We start from the raw sequence: 22,669 nt of genomic DNA on the forward strand, positions 1-22,669 counted from the left end.
AGGGAGAGATTTTACAGCATTTGCGGGTTTTCTTCTAGACAGGCCTTCACTGCTAAGCAGCTAAGCAGCTAGCTGCTGCCCCATGGATCCTATCAGGCAGCAGAAGGCTGAGCTAGACTAGGAAAGGCAGCCTAAAAATGAGACAATTCCACACGCCATAACCAGTTCCCTGGCCTGGACCCCCTCTTGTTCCCAGCTAGTGCAGCTGTGATAAACTGTCAGTCTGAGAGGAGCTACTTTGAGACTGGTTTTGCTCTTTGGTTTAATTTGCCTAAAAAGTTAAACACAATTCTAAAAGATTTACTTTGTTTTTGTTTGTTTTGTTTGCTTGTTTTTACCTTTTACATCTGAATGTTTTTCACGAATTTGCAGGAATGTAGTACTTGTGTACATCACTGACAATTAACCATGCCACTGAAAAGTGTACTCGTACTCCCAGAAGTAAGGATATATTTCTGTCCCTACTTTTGAGTTGAAGGTGTGATCACATTGTCAACAGGACACTAATACACACTCTAGTTAACATACGTATTTTAAACATGAAATGAATACAGACAGTATGGGTAAAAAGTGTAAGTGTACAAGACATGCATTATTTTAGAGAGACATATTTGACTGATGTTTTAACAGTGCAACGTGTTGAGATAAAAGTCAAACTACATGCAGTGGACGGTCAGGCTGCCAGCTGATGAAATGTATCCAGACATTACATCTGATCAGCCTTAGTGACATGCTTTACAATCGACAGAAAGTGAAAGAAAAGAAAAGTAAGTCAGGAATTTTAGAGTAACATACATTTTTTTGTACATTTCTCAGAAACACAAGGATAATCTCCAGGAGCATGGCTCAAATATACATGCATTTAAAATATTAGCATTTTTACTGAATTCCAAACTTGCAAATAATGTTGTAGTATTAAACACCAAAATATAAAGAAAAAAAACACACAACTTTAGGTTTGCTATAATAACAACAATAATGATAATAACCTGCTCTGAGCTATAAAGTTCAATTGTAGTTTAGATGTAGCATAACAATTTTTATCATAGTTGAGAAAGTACAAACATTGTGTAGTACTCTAACATGAATACAGTGGCTGATTTAGCTTAGAACAACTTGGAAAATAGATAACAATGAATTTCTGAACGGTGAAAAAATGTATCCTAGTAAAATCTTTTGGGTGCCAATCCAGTCATTTTGATTGGGTAACAACATCACCAACCATTTGCTTCCAGTCTATTCCAGAGGTAACGTTTCTTGAGACAACCAAGCCTCAGACAGACATGACATATTACATATAATTTGTGCTGCAAGAGTGGCAGATTCTAATTCCCTGCATCATCTGTCTCTCAGGAAGGAGGAACTAGGTGCTGCTTTTCATTTTGGCATCACCACTTTCTCTGCAACTACCTAGTTTCCTTGACACAGACAGAAGAGCAACACATCTACACCTATAGCTGGGGATGAAACCATTAGGAATTTTGCTTTCCCTAAGCCTCAGAAGTAATTACTCTGCATCTTTTTTTTTTTCTTTTTTTTTTTTTTCCAAGGTTTAAATGTTGGGCATCTTAATAGTGTACAAAACCACCTCTAAATTCTTATGCAAGGGTATGGAGCCTGCCACACTCGTTTTATACTTAAGAAACATGCTTCATTCAAACACAATTTATTCTGCTGGGTTTCAGGGTTCTAAACTATAATCAGCACTTCATTAAAAAATACCAAAAACTATTTATTCAGCCAATTGCCACATTTGTTTCACTATGGTAGTTACTAGGAACAACATCAATAAATGGCCACTTGTAGAGGGACAGAATTCTGCTTGCGCATGGAAGTCATAGTTTTAAACCTTTATCCTTCTATTACACCTTGGGAGCAAGCTGACGTTTTGAATCCTCAAGTATTACGCCTTTGGAATGAAATGAATTTTTAAAAAGAAAAGAAAAGGAAAAAGGATAAAAATGAGGGGAATTGGATGAAAAGCTAAACTCAGGGAGGAGCTTTGTGATTTTAGGTATTTATGACAGAATCATAGACTGGTTTGGATTGGAAGGGACCTTAAATGCAATCTAATTCCAATCCCCCTGCCTTTGGTAGGGAGGGACACCTTCCTCTAGACCAGGTTGTCCAAAGCCCCATCTAACCTGGCCTTGAACACCTCCACAGATAGGGCATCCACAGCTTCTCTGGGCAACCTGTTCCAGTGCTTCACCACTCTCTGAGTAAAGAATTTCTTTGTTATATCTAATCTAAACCTACCCTATTTTAGTTTAAAGCCATTACTCCTTGTCCTATCACTACACTCCCTGACAAAGAATCCCTCTCCAGCTTTTCTGTTGGCCTCCTTTAAGTACTAGAAGGCTACAATGAGGTCTCCCCAGAGCTTTCTGTTCTCCAGGCTGACCAACATGAACTCCCTCAGCCTGTGCTCACAAGTCCTCATTTACATACTTTCTGGCATGTCTTGCTGCCTCGGAGAACAATGTGTAAAAATAATCATAAAAAAAGAGGTTTCATCTGCATCCATCGTAACAATTCTGTACTACCCAGGAAAAAGAAATAAACATGAAACTGCTGAAACATCTGACATGGGACATGTCCCTCTGAAACTCTGTAAGTTCTCTGTCCATCTGAAACTGTGTAAGTTGGGGTAATTCATGATAGTACAGATACATTTATTACTTTAACCAGTTCAGAAAAAAACAACACCTTTTTTCCAATCAAGCTTTGTCAATGCTAAAGAAGTAGAAGATAAATTATGAAAACACTTTTCCTAAGGTGGTGCTTAGGATAGAAAAGAATACCTTAAACAGAGTTTTAATGGATGCCATCTGCCACTGGAAGAGATACTCACTTCTAAATGTTGCCAAGACATTGCACATTTAGGTAGGAATGATTAACATCACTTGCATGTCAGTATTTGTTAAAGATATGTTGTTTGTGATTCTTAGTTTGTTCTGTCTGTCATCTATTGCATCACTCCTCATGACCACCCCTCTCTTTTGGCATAATGCACAAGGTGGAACTAGAAGGTTTAATTTAAGTAGAAAACTGCCATTTTCCTGATCACCAGCCAAATGAATCCTGAAGAGATAGTATATGAAATACTGGCTTTTGTTCTGTTTGCATTGACATGAGCATGCTCTTGCCTTCCAGTAAATAAATAAAGCAAAATTCTTATAATGTATGTACTCTCCCCAAAGAATTGCATCACATTGTTTAGCATAAAGGTGTTGACAGTGAGTAGGTAACAGAGAAAAGAAAACACAGTGGCTTAGATCCTCATGAAGTCCAGAAGTTAAAGGTCTAACCAAGTACTATTATATTTGATGCTTAGTATGAAATTAGGTAAAAGCATTTAGGTCTAAAATCAAACAAATGGATGAAAAAAAAAAAAAAAAAAAAAGAAGTGACATTTTATGTCTCAGATAAACCAAAGAACTCATCATGGATACCTGGAAGGGTATCCCCATCACCCAACTGGTAAAAAGGAAACATTAAAACATTCTTTATATGCAAGATAATTTAGCATTACAGATATCTGGTTAAATAATTGCAAAATGATGCCAGAAGCACATTCTAGAACTGACACCACAATATTATAGCAGTAAAAATATTTTGTGACCATTCTCTGTGATGAAGGAGTCCTCTATCCTGAGCCATTTATTGAGCACACATACATGATCTGGTAGGACATCATCTGATCAAAGTTGGATACCTGACTTTGGAGTATGAGAATCATAAACTTGCTTACGGTCTATCTGGTCTGCAAACACTTCCCCATAGATCATCCAATAAGGCATGTAAAAAATGTTTTTTGCCAGCTTCCACGAAGGCTCCTCATTGGGGAAGAGAATAGCCTGTCTTGCGACACCGAAGCTCATCAGAACCACCAACATGATGATGACAAAATACATCATGTCGATCATCTGAATGTCATGAGAGGAAAAGAGAGAGAAAGAGAGAGAAGGGACAAGAATTAAAGAAATATATTTGTCCATGTTTCCATTAGTCTATACTGCAAAAAAAGTTTTTAAATCTTAGAAAGAGAATTTTCAGAAACTATTTCTGAAAAGATGTTCTCAGTTTTACACATATCATTTCATTTTGAAAGAAGGAAAATGGTATTCTTGTGTCTTTGATTTTTCCCAGTGTTCCTTTTAAGAACTATATAAATGTTATGAATAGGCCTGAAAACACAAACTGCCATCTGGTCACACCAGTTGCCTGAACAATAATATAAGTCCACTGGCAACAGCAGCCTGGCTTGAACAAGGGTTGTGAGATAATGTATTGTTTACAGGCACCTATTGGCAACTGTATCAAAACAAAAGGTCTGAAATGGATTATCTTATTTGCTGGTACCCATTGTCTTGGTGAAAAGGAAGGAACCTGGATATAACATAAGGAATAACGAGTGGCAGACCAGCCTGTTATTGCAACATAAGGGACACCATAGTGGTAACCAGTGAGAAAGGAAAGCTGTGATACCGGCTGGACTAGAATTCAGCCTGGTGGTGGTGTCCAACAAATGCCATATTAAAAAAAAAAAAAAAAAAGGCAGATAACACAGCCACTCAGCCCTATTTTTCTGCATTGTTGAATACTTCATTAGCATATGCACAGCTTTAATTAGTGCCTGCAAACAGTATCTACCCATTCAAAATGTTCCTGGAAAAATTGGGACAGCAGTCCTAGGAGGTTCTCAGTAGAGGCTGAAGATTAGAAGAACAGCTGTGCTAAGCAGTATTAGTGAGATCCTCCAGAGAGTGAAGTAAAGGAGGAGCCTTGGGCGTCAAATAGGTACAGCACAGATATACTCAAATGTTTGAAAAATAAAAGTGAATCCTGTAAGGTCTCTGAAAAGACCCCTTTAGAACTCGCAGTTACAGGTTTATTTATAGGCTTTTTTTTTTTTTTTAAATAAGGCATGTTGTGACAGAGGCATGTTACTTCCATGGCTGTGGAAGTAACTTCTGTCTCTGACCAAAGCTCAAACCAAAGAGCCTCAAAACTTTCTGACTCTTAAACCTGTTGGTCTCCACTTTCTCTGGCACAGCTACATTCTGAGTTCACTGCAAGGCAAGTGTGCAACCAAACTGCACCTTGACTGGTGGCTCTATAGCTCCATGTTGGACCTGCCACAGCTGAGGACCAGAGCGGTTCATTTCAAGAGCTGGTGGAACAGGCCTACTCATTTCCAGCAGATGGATCTGCCACTGCTGTCAGGGTTTTTCAGTTAAAAGCACAAGAATGGGGACGTGAGGTCAAAGTAACACTATGAAACTACTTAACAGAGGAAAGGGAGGGATACTGAAGAGCAAACAGAAAGGGATATTCTCATACTTACTGAGAGAGCAACTGTAAGAGAAAGAGACCTGTAGGGAAGGGCCCTGGTAGGAGAGTCTTAACGAGACAGAATGAAGGAATTGAGGTAGGTGAAAAGAAGCAGGGAAAAATAAAAATCTTAAAATAATGCAGGAAAGAAAGAAAAAAAACCACATCTTGGAAGATGAGACGTAAATAAATGCCTTAAAGAAATAAAAAATGGACAAGTAAATCATGAACATTCTTATGTTTTTTTTCAGGGTATTAATCTTTCAAGAAAACCTGGTTGAAGGGGAATTCCAGATGATTATATCTCAGACAGAAACCTAAAATGGGGAAGCTGCATAATTACACTTAATTCTTACTGCTTTTAGAGAAGAAATATGGAGATGAAACTTGTATTCTTCCTTCTTCTCTGATAAAACTTTGCTTTCATTTAGAAAGATGATATGATATGATATGATAATTATATGACTGATATGATGTAATAAACATAACGATTACTTGCTGGAAATTAAAAAAAAATCTTAAATGCTTCCAACACTTTTGATCGAGATTCACATAGGTTTGAACTCACTCCGCAAGAAATTAAATTTTCAACGTTATTCTCCATTCAACCAGTGTATTAGCGTTTCCCTCCTTCAACCAGATATCATTCTAAAATGTCAGTAGCTTGTCTTGAATTGAGTGAAATAGATGGGTGTGTTTCCACTGACTGCAATGAGCAGTGCATCAGGCCCCTTGGCCTGCAGGCTCAAATTACAATTGCTATTTTAACAAGGCAATGACTGTTTCAGTCATTCTGAAGAACCCTTTAGTCACCTATTCAAACAGCTAATAAAACAAAGATCTTTTGGTGCAGTTTTATTAAGAAGTTGGCTCCATTCCCCCTCACCCCCCTTTTTTTAATCAAAGAAACTAAGCAAATGTAGACATTCCCATACAGAAGGGGAACTGATATACTTCTGACTCTCTTGACATGCACAGTGATTGCATTTCATTCTGAAATAGGCAGGAAGTAAATCTACCATTATGCAGAGACTGGAAAAGCACACTATAACAAGCACATTCTGTAACTGAAATTAGTAGATAATAATAAACTTGGCCATTCATCTTCTTCCTCCTCTCTTCATCCTTGCTTTTAAACCTCTGAACACTATTCCTGCCTTAATTTAATTTGCATATTTGTTCACAAGGCCCACTAAAACCTATTACTGCTATTCTGTTGGATGCAATGGAGAGGCAGGTGAAGAGAAAGTTCCTTTATATTGGAAAGATGAAAAGAGTCATCTGTTCCCTCCTGAGTCTAAAATTTGCTTAAACAGAAGCTCAGTATAAAAGCTCAGGCTATAGATTACATTAAATATAGTCTGCTGAGGAACTCAATAGCTGTGATGGGCTTACTTTTTAGAAACAAGTATAAATTTATTGTCTCCACAGCACTGAATGGTACTTGCAAGATGATGAAATGAAAAAGAGACAACCAAAGAGGTAAATGTGCCTGTGATTTAAACAGAAATACACAGGGGAGCCCATTGCAGCCCAGAGCAAGCAGGTGCAATCCCAGGGAAGTCTGTGCATGTTATAAGTGGGTTGGCCATTGCACAGGGGAATAAGCTGGCCAGAAAACAGTTGTGAGGAGCAAATTTATGTAACTCAAACCAGCTGGGCATTGCATATGTGGGCAAAATAGATGTGCCAGAGTTGCTGAGTGCATGGAAAACTGGATGAGGTGTGAAAATCAAATAACAGGAAGGCATAAAATAAAACAACTTCCCTTCTTTAACAGATGCCCACACCTTCAGAGAAATCTGGTAGCTGAATTCAAAACTCTCTGAGTAGATGCTAAGCCTACAGAGGCTAGTGATTTTCCTACATTAGTTTTCCAATGAAAACGGAGTGAAGCTTAATTCATTATACACATGTAAGAATGACAAAGGAATATAAATTATATTATTTTGATGATTTCAACCATTTCCCTTCTGTGTTGATTCCAGTGGAAAAAACAAAACAAAACAAAACAAAACACTGTTTAAACTACTGGTGAAGCTGGGTTCCTATCAGTCCTCCATAACTCTGATTGCTAGAAGTTTGTTATTCATGATCGACTCGTTTAAATTGAACTGTTTTATGGGCTGCCTTTGCTAACATAACAGCTCTGAAACTTTTTGGCCATAACACATGTGAAAATTAACGCAGAATTGAAGGATAGTTGTTTCTGGTCCTTTCTTGTCCTGATGTCCTTTTCCAGTAATCCACAGCAAGAACTCCTGAGTGTTCCCGTAGTGGTGCACTCTGGAGCACTGCAAATCCCCAACCATCAACAACCTGTTGGCTTCCTTGAAGGAAGGTAGCAAACTTCAAAATTCTGTTTGCAGCAAAAACACTGGGCTTGTTGTGAGTAACATAATATCAAAGAAGAATTGTAGTCCATGCATTCATATATGTCCCTTTTTCCTATGATGGCGAGGAACTACGGTCGCTGGCTCTTCATTTTATGGACAATGGTAAGGCAAGCAGAACACAGGACCTATTTGAACTTACTCATTATTGTCCACATATCAATTAGACAGCAGTAATAATATTTATATTTAGGAAATTTAATATTCAGTCTGGCTTTTACTGAATACTGACCTCAAGGATTATTTCATCCTGATTTTTAAAAATAAATCTTAAATTCTAGAATGCATGAAGCAGCCATTATTTACATAACAAAAGCTGGCTAACTGTATCTAAAAGATAAACATACGTGTTAGCACATATTTAGCTACGTGTGCAGGTACCAAATATCAGTGACCTGTCCATGTGTTTCTGTAAACTCAACAATTTTCTTTAATGCAGATAAGCAAAATTGTGCTTTAATATAATGCTTCTGCTGATATAAATATACATATATATATAATATACAAAAAGTTAAACATTATACATACAGCAATACATATCACTTGATCCACTTTATATGAATTTACTATTATGTAAACTATCAATTCTCATGCCACACTGTATACATGTGATGCAGCCAGGGGACAGAGGCTGCAGTTAGGCACATAAATTTCTCATCTCACAGAAATATACCTGAACAAGCAAGAAAGACATGTGGCTATGGAACAGAACAGAGAAATGTCACAGTTTTAATCTGACCATTATGGTTTTGAACATACTTACTGTGACATAATTTCTTTGATTTTTTTTTCAAGCTAAACAAATCTCTCTCCTTTGCAGCTAGTTGAGAATTAATACCCTATGTGTTTACTGCAAATGAGGCACAGAGGTGTAGATGGCTTTGCTACTGAAGAGAGATCTGAGAGAAAGACAAGCAATATACCATCTAACAGAATAGGGAGAGTCTAATCCCCAATTCTGGGGGTCTGTGCAGATGATTTGATTTGATAAGGACCTGATTTCTAGCTTACATGAAAATACTAATCTGTTAAAAAAAAAAAATAAATCTGTAGTGATTTAATTGGCCAAACCAGAGACACTGAGTGAAGAACATGCTGGCAAAAAATAGAAGGGGTTCACCAACTTCTCTTACCATTTTTCCAATCATCATAACATATGGTCCCAAATACTTGTTTACTCCAAAGATGTCTAGTAACCGTATGTACCAGTAAATGATGTTAACACAGTATATGACCCGGCCGTCACTCCGGAGTGGTAGATCTTGCAGACGGAGGACCATCCCAACAGAGAACAGGAGGATAGCTATGAGATCCGTAACATTCCAGTACTCTTGGAGCCAAACTTTCACCTTCTGTAACAGTTTCCCAGGCTCTGACATCAATATCTGAAGGACACAGGACATAGAGAGGAAAGGAGCTGAGTTGTCTTAATTTAAGCCTGAAATAAAGATAGGTGCCACACTGGCCACAATCAAAACTGATAGCTTCCTAGCATATAAATACTGCATGTACTGATTTTTTTTTTTTTTGCAAAACCTTCAAATTCTTCTAGTCTTAGGCTGCATCTATGTGCAAAATATTTTTTTAAATAAAAATATATGTAATATATATGAAAAAATATTTTAAAAAAGGAAGAAATCCCCATAGAATTAGAAGAAATGTAGGTATGACTTTCTGTTTTTCAAATTGATTGATCCTAGTCAGAGTCTTGGAATAGAGGGAGAAACAAAGAAAGGTATTTAATCAGGAAATTCACTGTTAAAAAAGCTATAGATTTAAAGAAAATTATTCTAAAATATCTATCAAATTGTCAAGAAATTGTTACTGACCATAAAGATCTGGGATTGGCATTAAAGCCAGTAAAAGACTAGCTATCACTTGGACTTGTTTTTGAAAATTCAGTTCTACAGCTGACAATATAATTCATAAAAATAATTAATCTTACCTTATGAATTTATCATCATTTTATTTGCAAGATCATTTGGGAGAGCTGATTGTTTTCCTGAATTACTGCTGAAACTATTCCTCAAGTGATTTCTATGAATAATTCCTAGCTTTTAGTTAGTTAACAAGCTGTTTGTTTTAATTTTCTATATTTAGCCTGAGAACATTTGAGCAGACTCATACAGTTCCTTAAAGAGAGGAATGCCATTCTTATAATTTTCTTATAATTCATTTTCAGAATGAATTTTAGGCTCATCTTCCTTGAACAATCTCCAACATCTGCTTAGAAATTCATTCCCACAAATGCTCTTGATAAACTTTTGTGGAAAGGACAATTTAGGGTGAATGATTAGATATAAATGGCACACTCGATTCCTGCCAGCAGTCTCCCACCTACCGAGCCAGCGGTGCTTTGTCTCCATCAGTGCTGCAGAGCCCCCGTGTGGCTTGCCGTTTCTATTTCCCTTTTTCTTTTGGTTAGCGAAGGACACTCGCTCAATTAACGTCTTTTCCTCTGCTCTTTTTATTTATAATGTAGTTTGCCGTGCAGTGTTTGAAACCTATATTTGGAGTCTAAGTGGTTGTTGCAAGACCATTTTCTGCTAGTCCTCAAAAACATTTGCTGCAGAATATACAGATGTAAATGGCAACAAATTCAGCCCAGGGGTACAAATGTGCTGTTTCAGCTGAGGTCAATGGGACTCTCACCTACTCACATCAGGGATGAATTTGGCCTCTGGTGGCATTGTGGAATAAATGAGCATTTGGCCAAGTGAAAATGGCACAGAAGAGGCTGCAGCTGCGAGAGACCACGAGGGGCAGGGGATGGCAGAACAACGTCACGTCAGCCTACAGACTGAGCACCACCTTAAACAATTTCTTAGCTCTACGTGTCTGCTCTAGCATTTTTAGGGAGATGCATGCTATTGCTGGACATAGTCAGTAAGAAATTTCAAGATTAAAAAGGGGAGAACCTATCAGAAACATGCTGTAACACTCACCAGGGATCTAATTTTTCCCCCAGTTATGACTGCTTTTATTTAATGCTTTCACATGAGATAACTTGGACAGACAGAACAATTGTAAATTTTGAATGAACTCTACTTTTGGTGAAGATTCAGGCATAGACCTTTTGGTTATCATTCTACTGTCATGTCTCCGTGTCCATTCCATTATACTGTATCTCCCTTCTCTATCCCTAAAACATACTTCAAATCCTAGGCAACATTTCAAGGATGATGGCCAAGCTTTAAGGTATATCAGAATCCCACCCCATACTTGTGAATCATATTTGACATACATCATGCAGAAATCTGAACAGAGAAATTCCATGCAAGTAAGGTTATTATACAGAGAAAGGGATTCTTGATTTAAAAATGAAGGAAGACAGAACTTTTAATGCTGTGTTTTTAACAATCCATCTGCTTTTCTGAAAAAAAGAGAAATTTTATGTTAAGCCCATTCATCAAAAAATATCCTGAGAAAAACAATAAAAACGAATATTAAAATGCATGAAGACACACCACACATTGTATTTTTGTCTTTTGTGGTTGGGTTGACTTTACCTCTCTCATCTTCTCTATTCCCAGAGTGAAAATGTATGAGATGACAATCCATTCCTGTGTAGATGGCCAGCGATCCATCTTCACTAACACTATATAATTGAACAGCATCAAGTAGCCTATATATGCCAGCTGTAAAGAAACAAAATTAAATGAATATCAGTAGTCACTACATTTACAGAGCTGAGCCAGTTTCTCAGGTATGATTTGATGTTCCTAATTCCAGTGTAACCAGAGTTAAACAGACCAAAAAGATCAGAGTACTCTGGGTTTTAAACTCACATTAACATATTAAGTTCAGATTAAGCTCCCACTAATATATACAATGTGGAATCTACAAAATACATGTACATATATCCTCTCCTCTAGCCACATCTGCCTCTCCAACAAAACTATATTAATGCAGTCTCCTCAGATTTTCCCACAGTGGTGGGGACCACCATGTCACATATTGCAAACTACCAGACACTGACTTACTAAGTTAACTATGTGAATACTTCTCCCCCATCCACTTCTAATAACAATTGCTTGTCCAGCACCCCTGCTCTTTGTTTCTTCTCCTTGTTCACCTAACTTGGGGTCACTGACAATTCATGTCTTTTTTGCATGATCCTTGCTTGGTGCCCAGAAGGTTCTAAGTGTCGTTAGAGATGTCCCTACTCAATGAAGTACTGCTTTAACTTCCACCATCATTCCTCCCCCAAATACTGCCACTCCTACTCACTTTGCTGCAGCAAGTAGCCATGCAAAGTCATACATTCATTTGCCTTATAGTCTCTGCAAGTTTTTGTTTTGTTTTGTTTTCTTTTCTTTTTCCCCTTCTCTAATACATCTACATTCTGGCCTAATTTTTGATACAAAGGAAAATATGGTTGAAGTTTTTGGTTTCTCTTTCCTTTCTTTTGTCTATGTTGAAAATAATCACTCAGTCAAAGAAACACAAGTGAGCAAATAGTATCATCAAATTCATGAAACTCAGAGAAGCCTAACTGTCACTCTGGAGTGTGGGCTGTAGCAAAGGTGAGCAGCTGGGGCTGGGCTCTGTGGTGACCAGAATCCCTCTTCCTATCTACTTTGCCCTTCATACAGCAGCCCTACAAGAACCTTCACCTGAAGCCAAATTTAACTCAGAGAAAAGATGATTCAGTTCTGTGCATGAACATTTTAATCATTGTTGCAGAATGCTTATTGCATACATTTGTATTTCAATACAGTTCTTTCACAGTTTCATAATATCCACAACTATTTTTTACTCAGTATCAGACTTCAGATGAAACAACCACTGAGGGTCTTGGGACTTTGGGGCAGGATTATTTCAAGTGTTCAGCACCTCACAAAACAGAATTTATAGTCTTGCTGTATTTGTTAGAGAAAATTGCTTCTGCTCCATGTAAAAGCCACAGGATTATTGTTTTCCTTTCAGTTGCTGGTTTTAAGGATACTTGAGAATTCCTTACATTGACCATAAATATCTGCACAGATAGGACAATCAGTTGAATCACAGCTTCTCATATGCTTAAAACAGAGGAGGAAATGATTTCATGGGTCTTTCAGTTTGTGAGTGACAATGGATTGCAGATTTCAGGTCTGGAGATATCTTGGTTTTACCTTACCACTCCTGAAGGAAACTGAGAGCAATATTGACTTAGGTCAGCATGTAGAGTATCAGCTGAGTCAGCAGAAAAGCTATTTGGGCAGGCAGAACCACAAGATTCTTAGTGTAACTAGGGGCTTTCGATTTTTATTCGTTTTCTTTCCTTTGCTGTTGTTGTTGTTGTTGTCATCATTGCTGGTTTTTGTTAATCAAAATTTACTGAAAGTTACTGGATTTTTTTTTGCATAGAAAAATTTGATTTAATCTTGATTTAATGATGAAGTGATGCTGACACCACACCATTTTTACCCCAAGAAACCATCCCTTCAGACCATGGGTGACTTCCTCCATCTCCCTCTCCAGGAGGGATGTTCCTTCCAGGAACATGTTCTAGTCCCACACTACTGTCAAATTTCAGTACAGATGCAAATACTGGTACTCAAGATTTTTTGAAAGTGCTATTAAACAAGTAACTGAACCTTCTTTATTTTGCTTTTACAAAGAGGTAGGGTCTGCCATTTTTACCCGAGTCCAGTGCCTGAAGACACTAAGCAGAGGAGTAGCTGCTAGGAAGTTTCTAGGATGGGTTCCTCCCTGCCCTCCTGTGGATGTTGTCCTATTTTGTGTATACTTGAATATGCACCACTGTAAGGGACAAACCTGGAAATTGCAACGAGCAAGAGAGTGCTTCAAAAGTGAGACTACCCTCCTCTTTTCTCACTGATTGCAATAATTAAATGATCACAAAGTGACTTGCTTCCAAAATTAAAAACTTAGGGCAAAGCTGTTCTGATGCTTGGAACATGACTCTTTTTGGGGATTCAATTCCCTTTGTACCTCTTCCTTCTCACAGGAGGTAGAAATGGGGCTTCTTACATCATGACAGCATTTCAGTGTAAAACTCACAGTTAAATGGGGAAGGCTGTCCTCTTCTCCTTGGACAGTCTGTGGGCTGAAACCTTTGAATCATGATTTTCAGTGCAACAGCCACAAAACAGAACAGAGTAGTTGACTCTTGAAACTACTGCACGCCCACAGAGAATAGCAAAATTTCTTTTTGGTTGAGAAAAAGCTGCTTATTTTGCCTCACCTGCTGAGCCAAAATATTTCTCACACAGAAATTCCCACATCTAAACCACTCTTGTTTATTTTAAAAATGAAGGTGGATAAAGACAAGTAGATATAGAATAATCAAATGATTTTAAATGGCATGCAGTAGCCACATTTCTTGCATTTTGGAGTTTGGAATGTAAAATTTTGAAGATTGCTTTTGAAATCTATGATTAGTGTTTCTGCCTGTGCATTTGTCGTAAGTGTGATAGGCTGCACAATTTTAATGCTCATCTGAAACTTTATTTTTTTTTTTGCTGTCCTGAAATTCCTCAACATACCCAACTGGCCAAACATTGCAACTGGAATGCACCTTAATTTGCTCTTGAAACTTGGTATAGGTAAGATCCAACTTTAATAAGTGACCTTAAGTGAAACCTGCCTCAGGACATAAAACTGTAGAAACAGGTCTAAAAGGCAATATAATACTGATCTTTCTCCCATTTCAAAATTGAGTTATCAGGGAAAGCCAGGATGTTTGTTTCTGTTTACAGTGAAAAGACTTTTCTGGTTATACATAATATATATATAGCAATTGATAATGAGACCAGGCTACTGATGAGCAGTTTCTAGACTCATCATGCTGATTAACTTCTAACGGCCACAGTTCAGAAAGTAGTAACTCGAAGTTGCCAAACTGGAACTATTTGCTAGCATAAGCAGTCCACTACAGTTTGGTTTCTATAAATGTGAGTTGTTCCTGCTGTCTGTAGACATATTGTCTGGATCTCAGTAAGGCAATTTTTTCTTTTAAGATGTCATCTACAGAAGGAAGCAGACAAATGCGTTCATTGTTTTTTGCTGTGCTTTCAGCAGAATGATGGAAAATTTAACTCGGATGGACAACAAGAAGTCAGCTGACCAACTCCATAGTGCCAAGGCACAATTAATTGCAGTGTGCCATATTGGACACGTTTTGACAAGATAAACTTAGAAATCCCTAACAATGGAAAATCTACTGTCTCCTTACACGATTTATAACAACACTTCCCAGCACGTGTAGAAGCTGTTTCCTAACACCTTACCAAGAATTGCCTTGATGCAGTCCTATTCAGAAAGGATTTGGACAGTATTCTTCAAATTTTGTCCCTCTTTACAGAAACTTACACATATTTGAAGACTATTGCATTCCTTCTGCAGGACTTTTTTTTTTTTTTTTGGTCCTTCAAACTGGTACACATTTTTCACATGATGCAGAAACTGAAGTGGGTTATAATATTCCAGTGAAGCTGATTGAAAAGACTAATTCCCATGTTCATTTTAATTTTGATGTCATCCTTCTGCATTCTAGAACCATTTACAAAACTTCATCATCCAAGTTTTGAATGAAAATATCAGATGGTACCTGATGTAGGAGAGACCCTAATAGAATCCTTTCCAATCCCTGATTCCAGCTGGATAGAGAATAATTAACATCAACTCTTGAGGATCAATCACCAAAAACCTTTTTATCTATGTAATAACTTTAATATAGCAATTACTAATGTATTTGTGAGAATACCTAGTAAAGTTTTTGACTTACTATAGTCAAAATATATGACCTCAGCTGTTTTCTGTCCCATATTTAAGATTTGTTTCTTTATAACATAGGGATATTAGCTTGGTTTGACATAGTTTGTCCCTGAAAAATGTATGTTGGCTACTATTCATATCTTTGTTATCTTGTGGCTACTTACACAAACACTTTCTTTGAGAGACACTTTGCAGACTAGTAAAATCAACAAAGCAAAAATGTTCCAGGAAAAAATGTGTTCTGTCTGTTTCGTATTTTCATCAATTATTATCTGATTTGAGATGGTGATTAAAACCAGCTTTGTATTGGGCTTACTATTGGAAACGCTCCTATTGGGAATTCCTTGGGAGCACTGATTGCAGCAAGCTACTACTTATTGTTGTACTTGAAGAAAAGTTTGCACGTAGTGTTTAACCATTAACTTCCTGAATAAAGTGTGCTGAATTTAAAACACTTTGAAAGGTTTGCAAGTGCTATCTGACTTCTGCACAAGAAGTTTATTAAACTATTTAAGCCCTCCAATGCACACAGACACAGACTTTCAAAGAAATACACAATATGACCTTAACCCAATTCTGGTACTTGTCCAAATCAGTAGTAATAAAACAAAAAAGATATCTTACTGTGTAAAACCAAAATTTAACAATAGGAGCATTGTAGAATTCATAAATCTTTCTTCCAACAGGAATCAGTCTGTGCCTGCTCTGAACTTCCTCTTCCTCTTTCTTTCTCGAGGATTCTCCATTCCCTCGTCCCAGCATCGCCTATAAGAAAGGACACTTTTATGTTCCTTTATTTCTGAAGAGCAAATTAAGCTTTTTTTTTTTTTTTAAATTTCAAATGGAAATTATTCCAAACTTATCTGATTTCTTGATCTTAGATAAAAAAAAGTGACCACAGCCATGTGCAAAATATTTCATTCTCAGATTATCTTTTATGGAGGGAAGATGCACTTTAGTTCCCTCTAAATTGAAGAAGTAATGCTTTGGCAGAAGGCATCAACACCACTGTGAAATCCTTGAACGGTGACCATAAAATGAGATGTGGAGAACATTTCTCCTTTTGGCTGTATAGACAGCAAGATTTTTTACCTGACAACAGTTTCTTAGCATGCACTTCACAATAAACAAATACGCTCAGAAAACAGGTAAGTTTTGCTTTTAAACAAACAGAAGATCATAAAGCTGATACTGGAAGCGAACAACAGGAGGAAAGATGAGTTGGCAGCTGCTGGACTGGAAGCAATGAAACTAATGACAGTTCTTCTGTTGATCACAGGATGCATCATAGACCATGATACCATAGTGAGCTCCACATGGATGTAAAGGACTGAGGATGCAGAGTTCACTGCAGCATTAAGGCCTTAGATCACAAGATCCTTCTACATGAACACAGCTTCTTCCATAATGAAGTTCCAGAGTGCTCATGCACTACCTCTGGTAACCATCAACTGTAACCATTGTACTACAGACTCACTGAAAATCTACTGTGAGCTACAGAAACATGTACTTAAGAAGTCTTCAGTTATGAGTACAAAGCTATCATGCAAAAGATGCTAATATTATGTTTACTCTTAACTTCATGCTCAGCTTCAGAGAGAAGTGGAAGGAGTAACTGAACGACACACTCCTGAAGTTAATGCTAAAAGAAGTTACCACTTTGTATTTAGAGTACAGACTGATCTATTAAATATTCTTTTGAAAAATAGTGGATTTTTTTTAATATTTATATATAGTAATAGTGGATTTTAGTTCCCTGTGTACAGAGAAAGTTCTTACTGCTAGTTTCCTAGTTTGTGGCAACAGCTATAGGCTACAACACACTTCTGCACATGAAAGCAACTGCAAGAATCAAGATACAACAGTCTTAAGTAATTATGGAGGGATTGCACAATGATGGTCTTATTGAAATACTTCTACAATGTTTATACAAGTAGATCAAAATATTTTAGTAGTTATATGTTAACTGAAGTAAACTTTCAACATCCCTGAAGATAAATTCTTTACTATGAGGGTTTTGAGGCACTGGAACAGGTTGCGCAGAGACGCTGTGGATGGCCCATCCCTGAAGGTGTTCAAGGCCAGGTTGGATGGGGCCCTAGGCAATCTGGTCTAGTAGGCGGCATCCCTGCCCCTGACAGAGGGGTTGGATCTGGATTACCCTTAAGGTCCCTTCCAACCGAAACCATTCTGTGGTTCTATGATCCATAACTTAAAAATATGGGAAACTAAATCACTAAAGAGAACAATGATATGCCAAACATATTGTCTTGAAATTAAGAGGTCCTTCTTTTAACTGTCTCTATGTTCTCTCATTCAAGAGGATATTCAACACATACTTAAGTAGTGAATTTCAGGTGAGCTATTCAATCTGGTTCTAGTGCCCTGAAGGAACACGAGTTGCAATTCTCACATATTTGATTGTAAGAATCACATATGGGTCTCATACAGGTCTTTGGTCCAAAAAATAAAAAATAATGTAATGACCACTTTTTTTTTTTCTTTCAGTCAGAGTAGACATTTGTAACATTATTAGGACCATGTATAGTCCTAGATGCCTGCTCTCTAATACTTCCATTTCATTAATTATGCAGTTAGTTTTTTTCTCTGGTTTATTACTTTCCATGTGATCTTTTATATGCTTGAATATGACTGTGCACAGATGTTGCCCTTCACACTTCTAATAAAATTGAACAAAGATTCATGACACAGGTATACCATACTGAAACTAGCCTGCTGATAACATCTTGAAACTGTAGCCTTTTTTGATGAAGTTACCTATTTCCTTTACCTTTTTAGGCCTGCAGGTCTCTAAGTTTATTCCCATAAATACATATAAAAAACGCATATTAAAAAAAATTAAAAGATACCCCCTGTTGATTCTCACACAGCCCATAAAAACTCTTTAAAATCCAGAAAGATCTTCATAAAAAAAAGAAAAAACTGAAGTAGCTGTTAAATAGAGAAGTAAGTTTCTTATTAGATGAGCAGATAGCCTACTAGAATGTGAGGCTTATTGCATATACCTATAGTAATAGAGGCTATACTACCTTCACAGAACCCCGGGTATCATTACCTGAAATCTACAAAACCAAACGGATTCCCCAGTCTTTAACAAGGATTTGTTATGCTTTGAAATATTCTAGCCTAAGAAGGTAATTTCTTTGTTTCTCTCTACCTCCTGACACTGTTTAGGGAAAAATGCCACCTGGTGCTTCAGATTTTTCTGCAGCTTTTCCCAAGGCTTTGTCTCTGCTGTCCTCTGGTGCCCAAGAATTTTGCAGGAGAGTGAAAATAAATGCTGACAGCTTTAACAAATGAGTAGTGCTGTGCTTTTGTGAAGGGGATTATTTTACAGTTTAAATCCTTCAAAATTTTATATAAGTAGTATTTCTGAGATACCCTTCACCCTCATTGAAATCAGTGAGTTGTGTGTGTTTTAAGGATAAAGCTCCTTCAGAGTGAGGATTTATGCTCATGGATGCTGATTTCTTGTTTGTTATTGCTTTTTTTTCATGAATGATGCTCTAATTTTATCTTGTTATATTTTTGAATTAACTGTGTACTGTACAATACTATCCTCTCCCCTCCCCCATGCTACAGATGGGGAATTGCTCTGAGATGGCTGGGGATTAGATTTGTCCTAATGTCCCTGACTGTTAATTATATCATGGTATTAACAATTTGAAAAGCCTCCCCGTTAGAAAGATACAGAAATAACCTAAGTCACTGTGTTAACTGAATAGCTGCAATGCCAAATGTGAACAAATGTGTTTCCACTTGGAGGGGGAAGCAAGAAGGTGGGAATAACTCAAGATACTGCTCTGTGTAGGCGGCATCTCTTTCTCTAATACACAATTCTGTCCATGATTCACTATGAGTCATGCAAGGTAAGCCTGACAGCAGTGCAACAGTAAATTACTGTACAACTGCATCATTGTGGCCTGAGGGGGTTGATGTGTGCGTACTTTTTACATGGAGATTTTCTGTCTCCCCCCCAATTTTGTTTTGTTTACTTGAGGACTGGTCATTGACACAAAACCAGGACAGTTTTGGGTTCTGTATTTTTTCGTTAAGATATGTTAATGATCGAATGATATTTTATCTGTTTTTATAATTAAATAGCAAGAGTTTTAGTCCTGTTAGCATGATCATAGCTCTTCACAGTTTATCCTTAGTGAAATGTACATGCTTCACATAGACTTACCCTGTACTCACAAGGAACTAGTGTGGAAATAGTACATAGATGGGTGGATATACATGCCATACCTCTCTCCCTGTACACCCCCTTGTATCCTGTAGTGTGCACAGAAATGCTGCCTCCATGCTAATTTTTCCAGGGCTACTGCTCTCTGCATTGAGCTGCTGGCAGGAAAAATGTTTAATGCCTTTGTGTTCTAGGTGTACCAAATTGGATTTTGCACATGCTCATTGGTTCTTTAAGGTGAACAGAGAGCAGACATAAATTACCAGGAGCTCAGCTCTCCCAGCTGCTGAGCACTGTGAGACATGGAGAGTGCTGGAGCATGACAGTGACACAAGAAGTTTCTGAAACACTCAGGGAAATGGAGGGAAATCCCTTATTATGGAGAGGGCCAGCACTGGTGCTTCTGCCTTGTGAGCCCCAGCAGAATTTCCCACTGCTGTTTTCCAGATGGGCTACAGGGGTGCCTCACTCCTGGCATGTGAGATGCTGCAAGCACTGTACCTTGATAGCATGGGTGAGATCAGGTGGGGGCATGATGGCACTGCTCTTCAACCTTTTCTAGGTTAAAAACTGCATTTTTACTGATTTAGTTAGTTCTTGCCATGGAAAAAAAAAGCTAAGCATAAGTACTATGGGTAAGATACAGGTCTACCCAGAGGTCTTGTCGCTGGTGAACAATCCTAACTCAGACTTTTAGTGCCCATGGAAGCCCAAACTTCCTATTCGGTGTGGAAAATTAGAAAAAAGCAGCAACAAACAAACAAACAAACAAACAATCTTCTAAAGAACTTTAATGAGTTATTCTGTATTGTGAAATAACACCATTTACTGGGAAACTAGTAAGTGAACAATAAGGCAGTGAAGGAGTATTAGGATGCTCCTAATTGCAGTTTGTAGAATCAGTGTTATTTTAAGATGAGGCTAGACCACTGAGGTTTCTGACCAGCCTAAAAATTAGCACCTAAACTAAGGTTCTGACCAGGATATTGTACAAATACAAAATATCTCTGACCTTCAGATTTTAGTGCCTTTCTGCTCCTCTAGGTCTTAATAAGCAGGATTAATAACTAGCAGCTCCTTCTATAAATTCTGGTAAATTGCTTGGTGCCAAGGGAATGGTGATGAGAGCAGTATTTGAGAGTGGTTTTGTGAGTAGCTGCTATAAGGAAAGTCTGTTGCCTAGCATCTAGGTGTTAAAGGAATGTGTGCCCAGCACTCTCAAATATGTGTTATAAAGCTAAACGCAGGTGTGAGTAACAAGTAGTTTACAGTAAATAAACACTGCATCTTTATATAGTATACCCAAATGTTCACCTACCTACCAGTTCCTTTGAGAGGAGCGTAAAATAAGTACATATTCTGCAGATGCACCCATGTGGGGACTTCACTGTTGCTGTTGTCTATATGATCACATTATTCTGTGCAAGTGAGGTATAAAATAGTGCAAAAATCACATCAATCTGATCCATGCTAGAAAAATGCAGTCCAGAGTAAGAAACTGACTCTTGTTCTATCATTAGTCTGGGCTAAACTTCACAAGAAAAAGATTTCATAAGATATCAATTCACAGATCTTGATTATTTGCAATCTCTTTATCTTAGTAATACCTTTATAAAAATTCATGTGGTCATAAGATTACAGGAATACACAGATTTCAGTAGTATTCTGTGTAAAGGATTATGAATAAAAGGCAGATTATTTGGATTACAGATTATTTGCTAGAAATGGATTTTTGAGGTGACAGAAAGTGTTCTTAGTTTGTAAATATTATTTGTTTTAAGCTTGAAGTTGAACAAGGCTTGGAAGGCCAAACCATGGAAAATTTTGGATTTTCAATGATCCTGTGTCAAATAAACAGATTAAAAAAATGCACTGACCCCTTAAAGAATCTATTTGTTAGTCAAGAAAATGAAAAAAAAGGGGGGGGGGATGTGCACTTCATTTTGAATATAAATAATATTAGTCAAGATTAAAGTTAATCACTGCACCAAAATATCAGTTATTGAAACAGATTATATTACAAATGCTTTGCAGCAGGTGTTATGAATAATCGCAAAGTATGGGTAGGGTCAATGGCTGATCTATTGAACCAGAGTTCAGCAACTGATTAAACATTTGTGATATGAAATCATAACCATTTATTAATCTTAATGAACTATGAATAAAGTATCCCGAGTATAATTGTGGCTAAAGGTTAAAGTTCTCAAAGGCGCTTCCCAAAATACCTATTAGATATCCTCTCATTAGTGGAGAAGAGGCCAGATCTAACATGTCAGGCAATTTGATTTAGGTGAGAACAACACAAAATTTCAATCTCAAATCTTTTTTTATATCTAAAACATGATAGTAGCAAAACTCTCCCTGACACAGTGCTTGAAAAGGACTAGGTATAACTAACTATGGTGTACAACAACAGAAATATATGCAAAGTTCTCTGCCAGCAAATAACTTCTCCTTACCACTGACGGGCACAGCTGGCATTGCTCTAAAACCCATATCAAGAAGCTGCATTAGAAGTCCTAAAACATGCTATAGATAATACGGGCAAAAAAAAAAAAGTCAGCAGAAGTGTGTAAAAGATTTTTTTTCTGATTTGTCAACAACATGGGGGTACTCCTTATATTTATAGAAAAAGCTGTATCTGTCAGAAATTTCACTAGAAAGATGCATCGAATTTGAGGGAGTAGAAGGGTAGATTCACAAATGGAAAAGAGCAACAAGATTGTCAGCACACTGCAAGGAGAAGGGAGGGAAAAATCTAAGATTAATCTGGAAAAGAGTACACAGTTCAGCACATCACTTCCTTGTAGCAGGAATCAGAAGATAAAAAGGAAACAGTATCGTAGACGAGAAACCAGGAGCTGGATTATTAACTCCAGAGAGATGGAAATGACTTCCTCCCCAGATCTCTCCCCATTGCCAAGAAAAAGGCAGTTTACAAAGTGCTTATTTGATTTGAATAGGCACTTCATGAGTGGATCAGAAGCCAGGGGTAATAAATTGCAATTAA

General features: G+C 37.4%; 1 protein-coding gene across 8 annotated transcripts in view; it reads right to left on the reverse strand.

Moving 5' to 3' along the window:
* Positions 1-22,669, reverse strand: part of TRPM3 (transient receptor potential cation channel subfamily M member 3) — a 488,292-nt gene that overhangs the window by 21,817 nt on the left and 443,806 nt on the right. For 5 of the 8 annotated variants that reach the window (XM_048049695.2, XM_066988522.1, XM_066988521.1 and 2 more), the window contains 4 exons: positions 16,077-16,217; positions 11,240-11,368; positions 8,864-9,115; positions 3,719-3,929 (listed from right to left, as the gene is read on the reverse strand). In XM_048049695.2, coding sequence (XP_047905652.1) covers positions 3,719-3,929; positions 8,864-9,115; positions 11,240-11,368; positions 16,077-16,217 — 733 coding nt within the window. The remainder of the gene's footprint in view (positions 1-3,718; positions 3,930-8,863; positions 9,116-11,239; positions 11,369-16,076; positions 16,218-22,669) is intronic. The other 3 variants (XM_066988523.1, XM_013194512.3, XM_048049693.2) reach the window with 1 other exon arrangement.

This window comes from Anser cygnoides, chromosome Z (assembly GCF_040182565.1).
Source record: "Anser cygnoides isolate HZ-2024a breed goose chromosome Z, Taihu_goose_T2T_genome, whole genome shotgun sequence".
In the NCBI taxonomy this organism is placed as follows: Eukaryota; Metazoa; Chordata; class Aves; order Anseriformes; family Anatidae; genus Anser; species Anser cygnoides.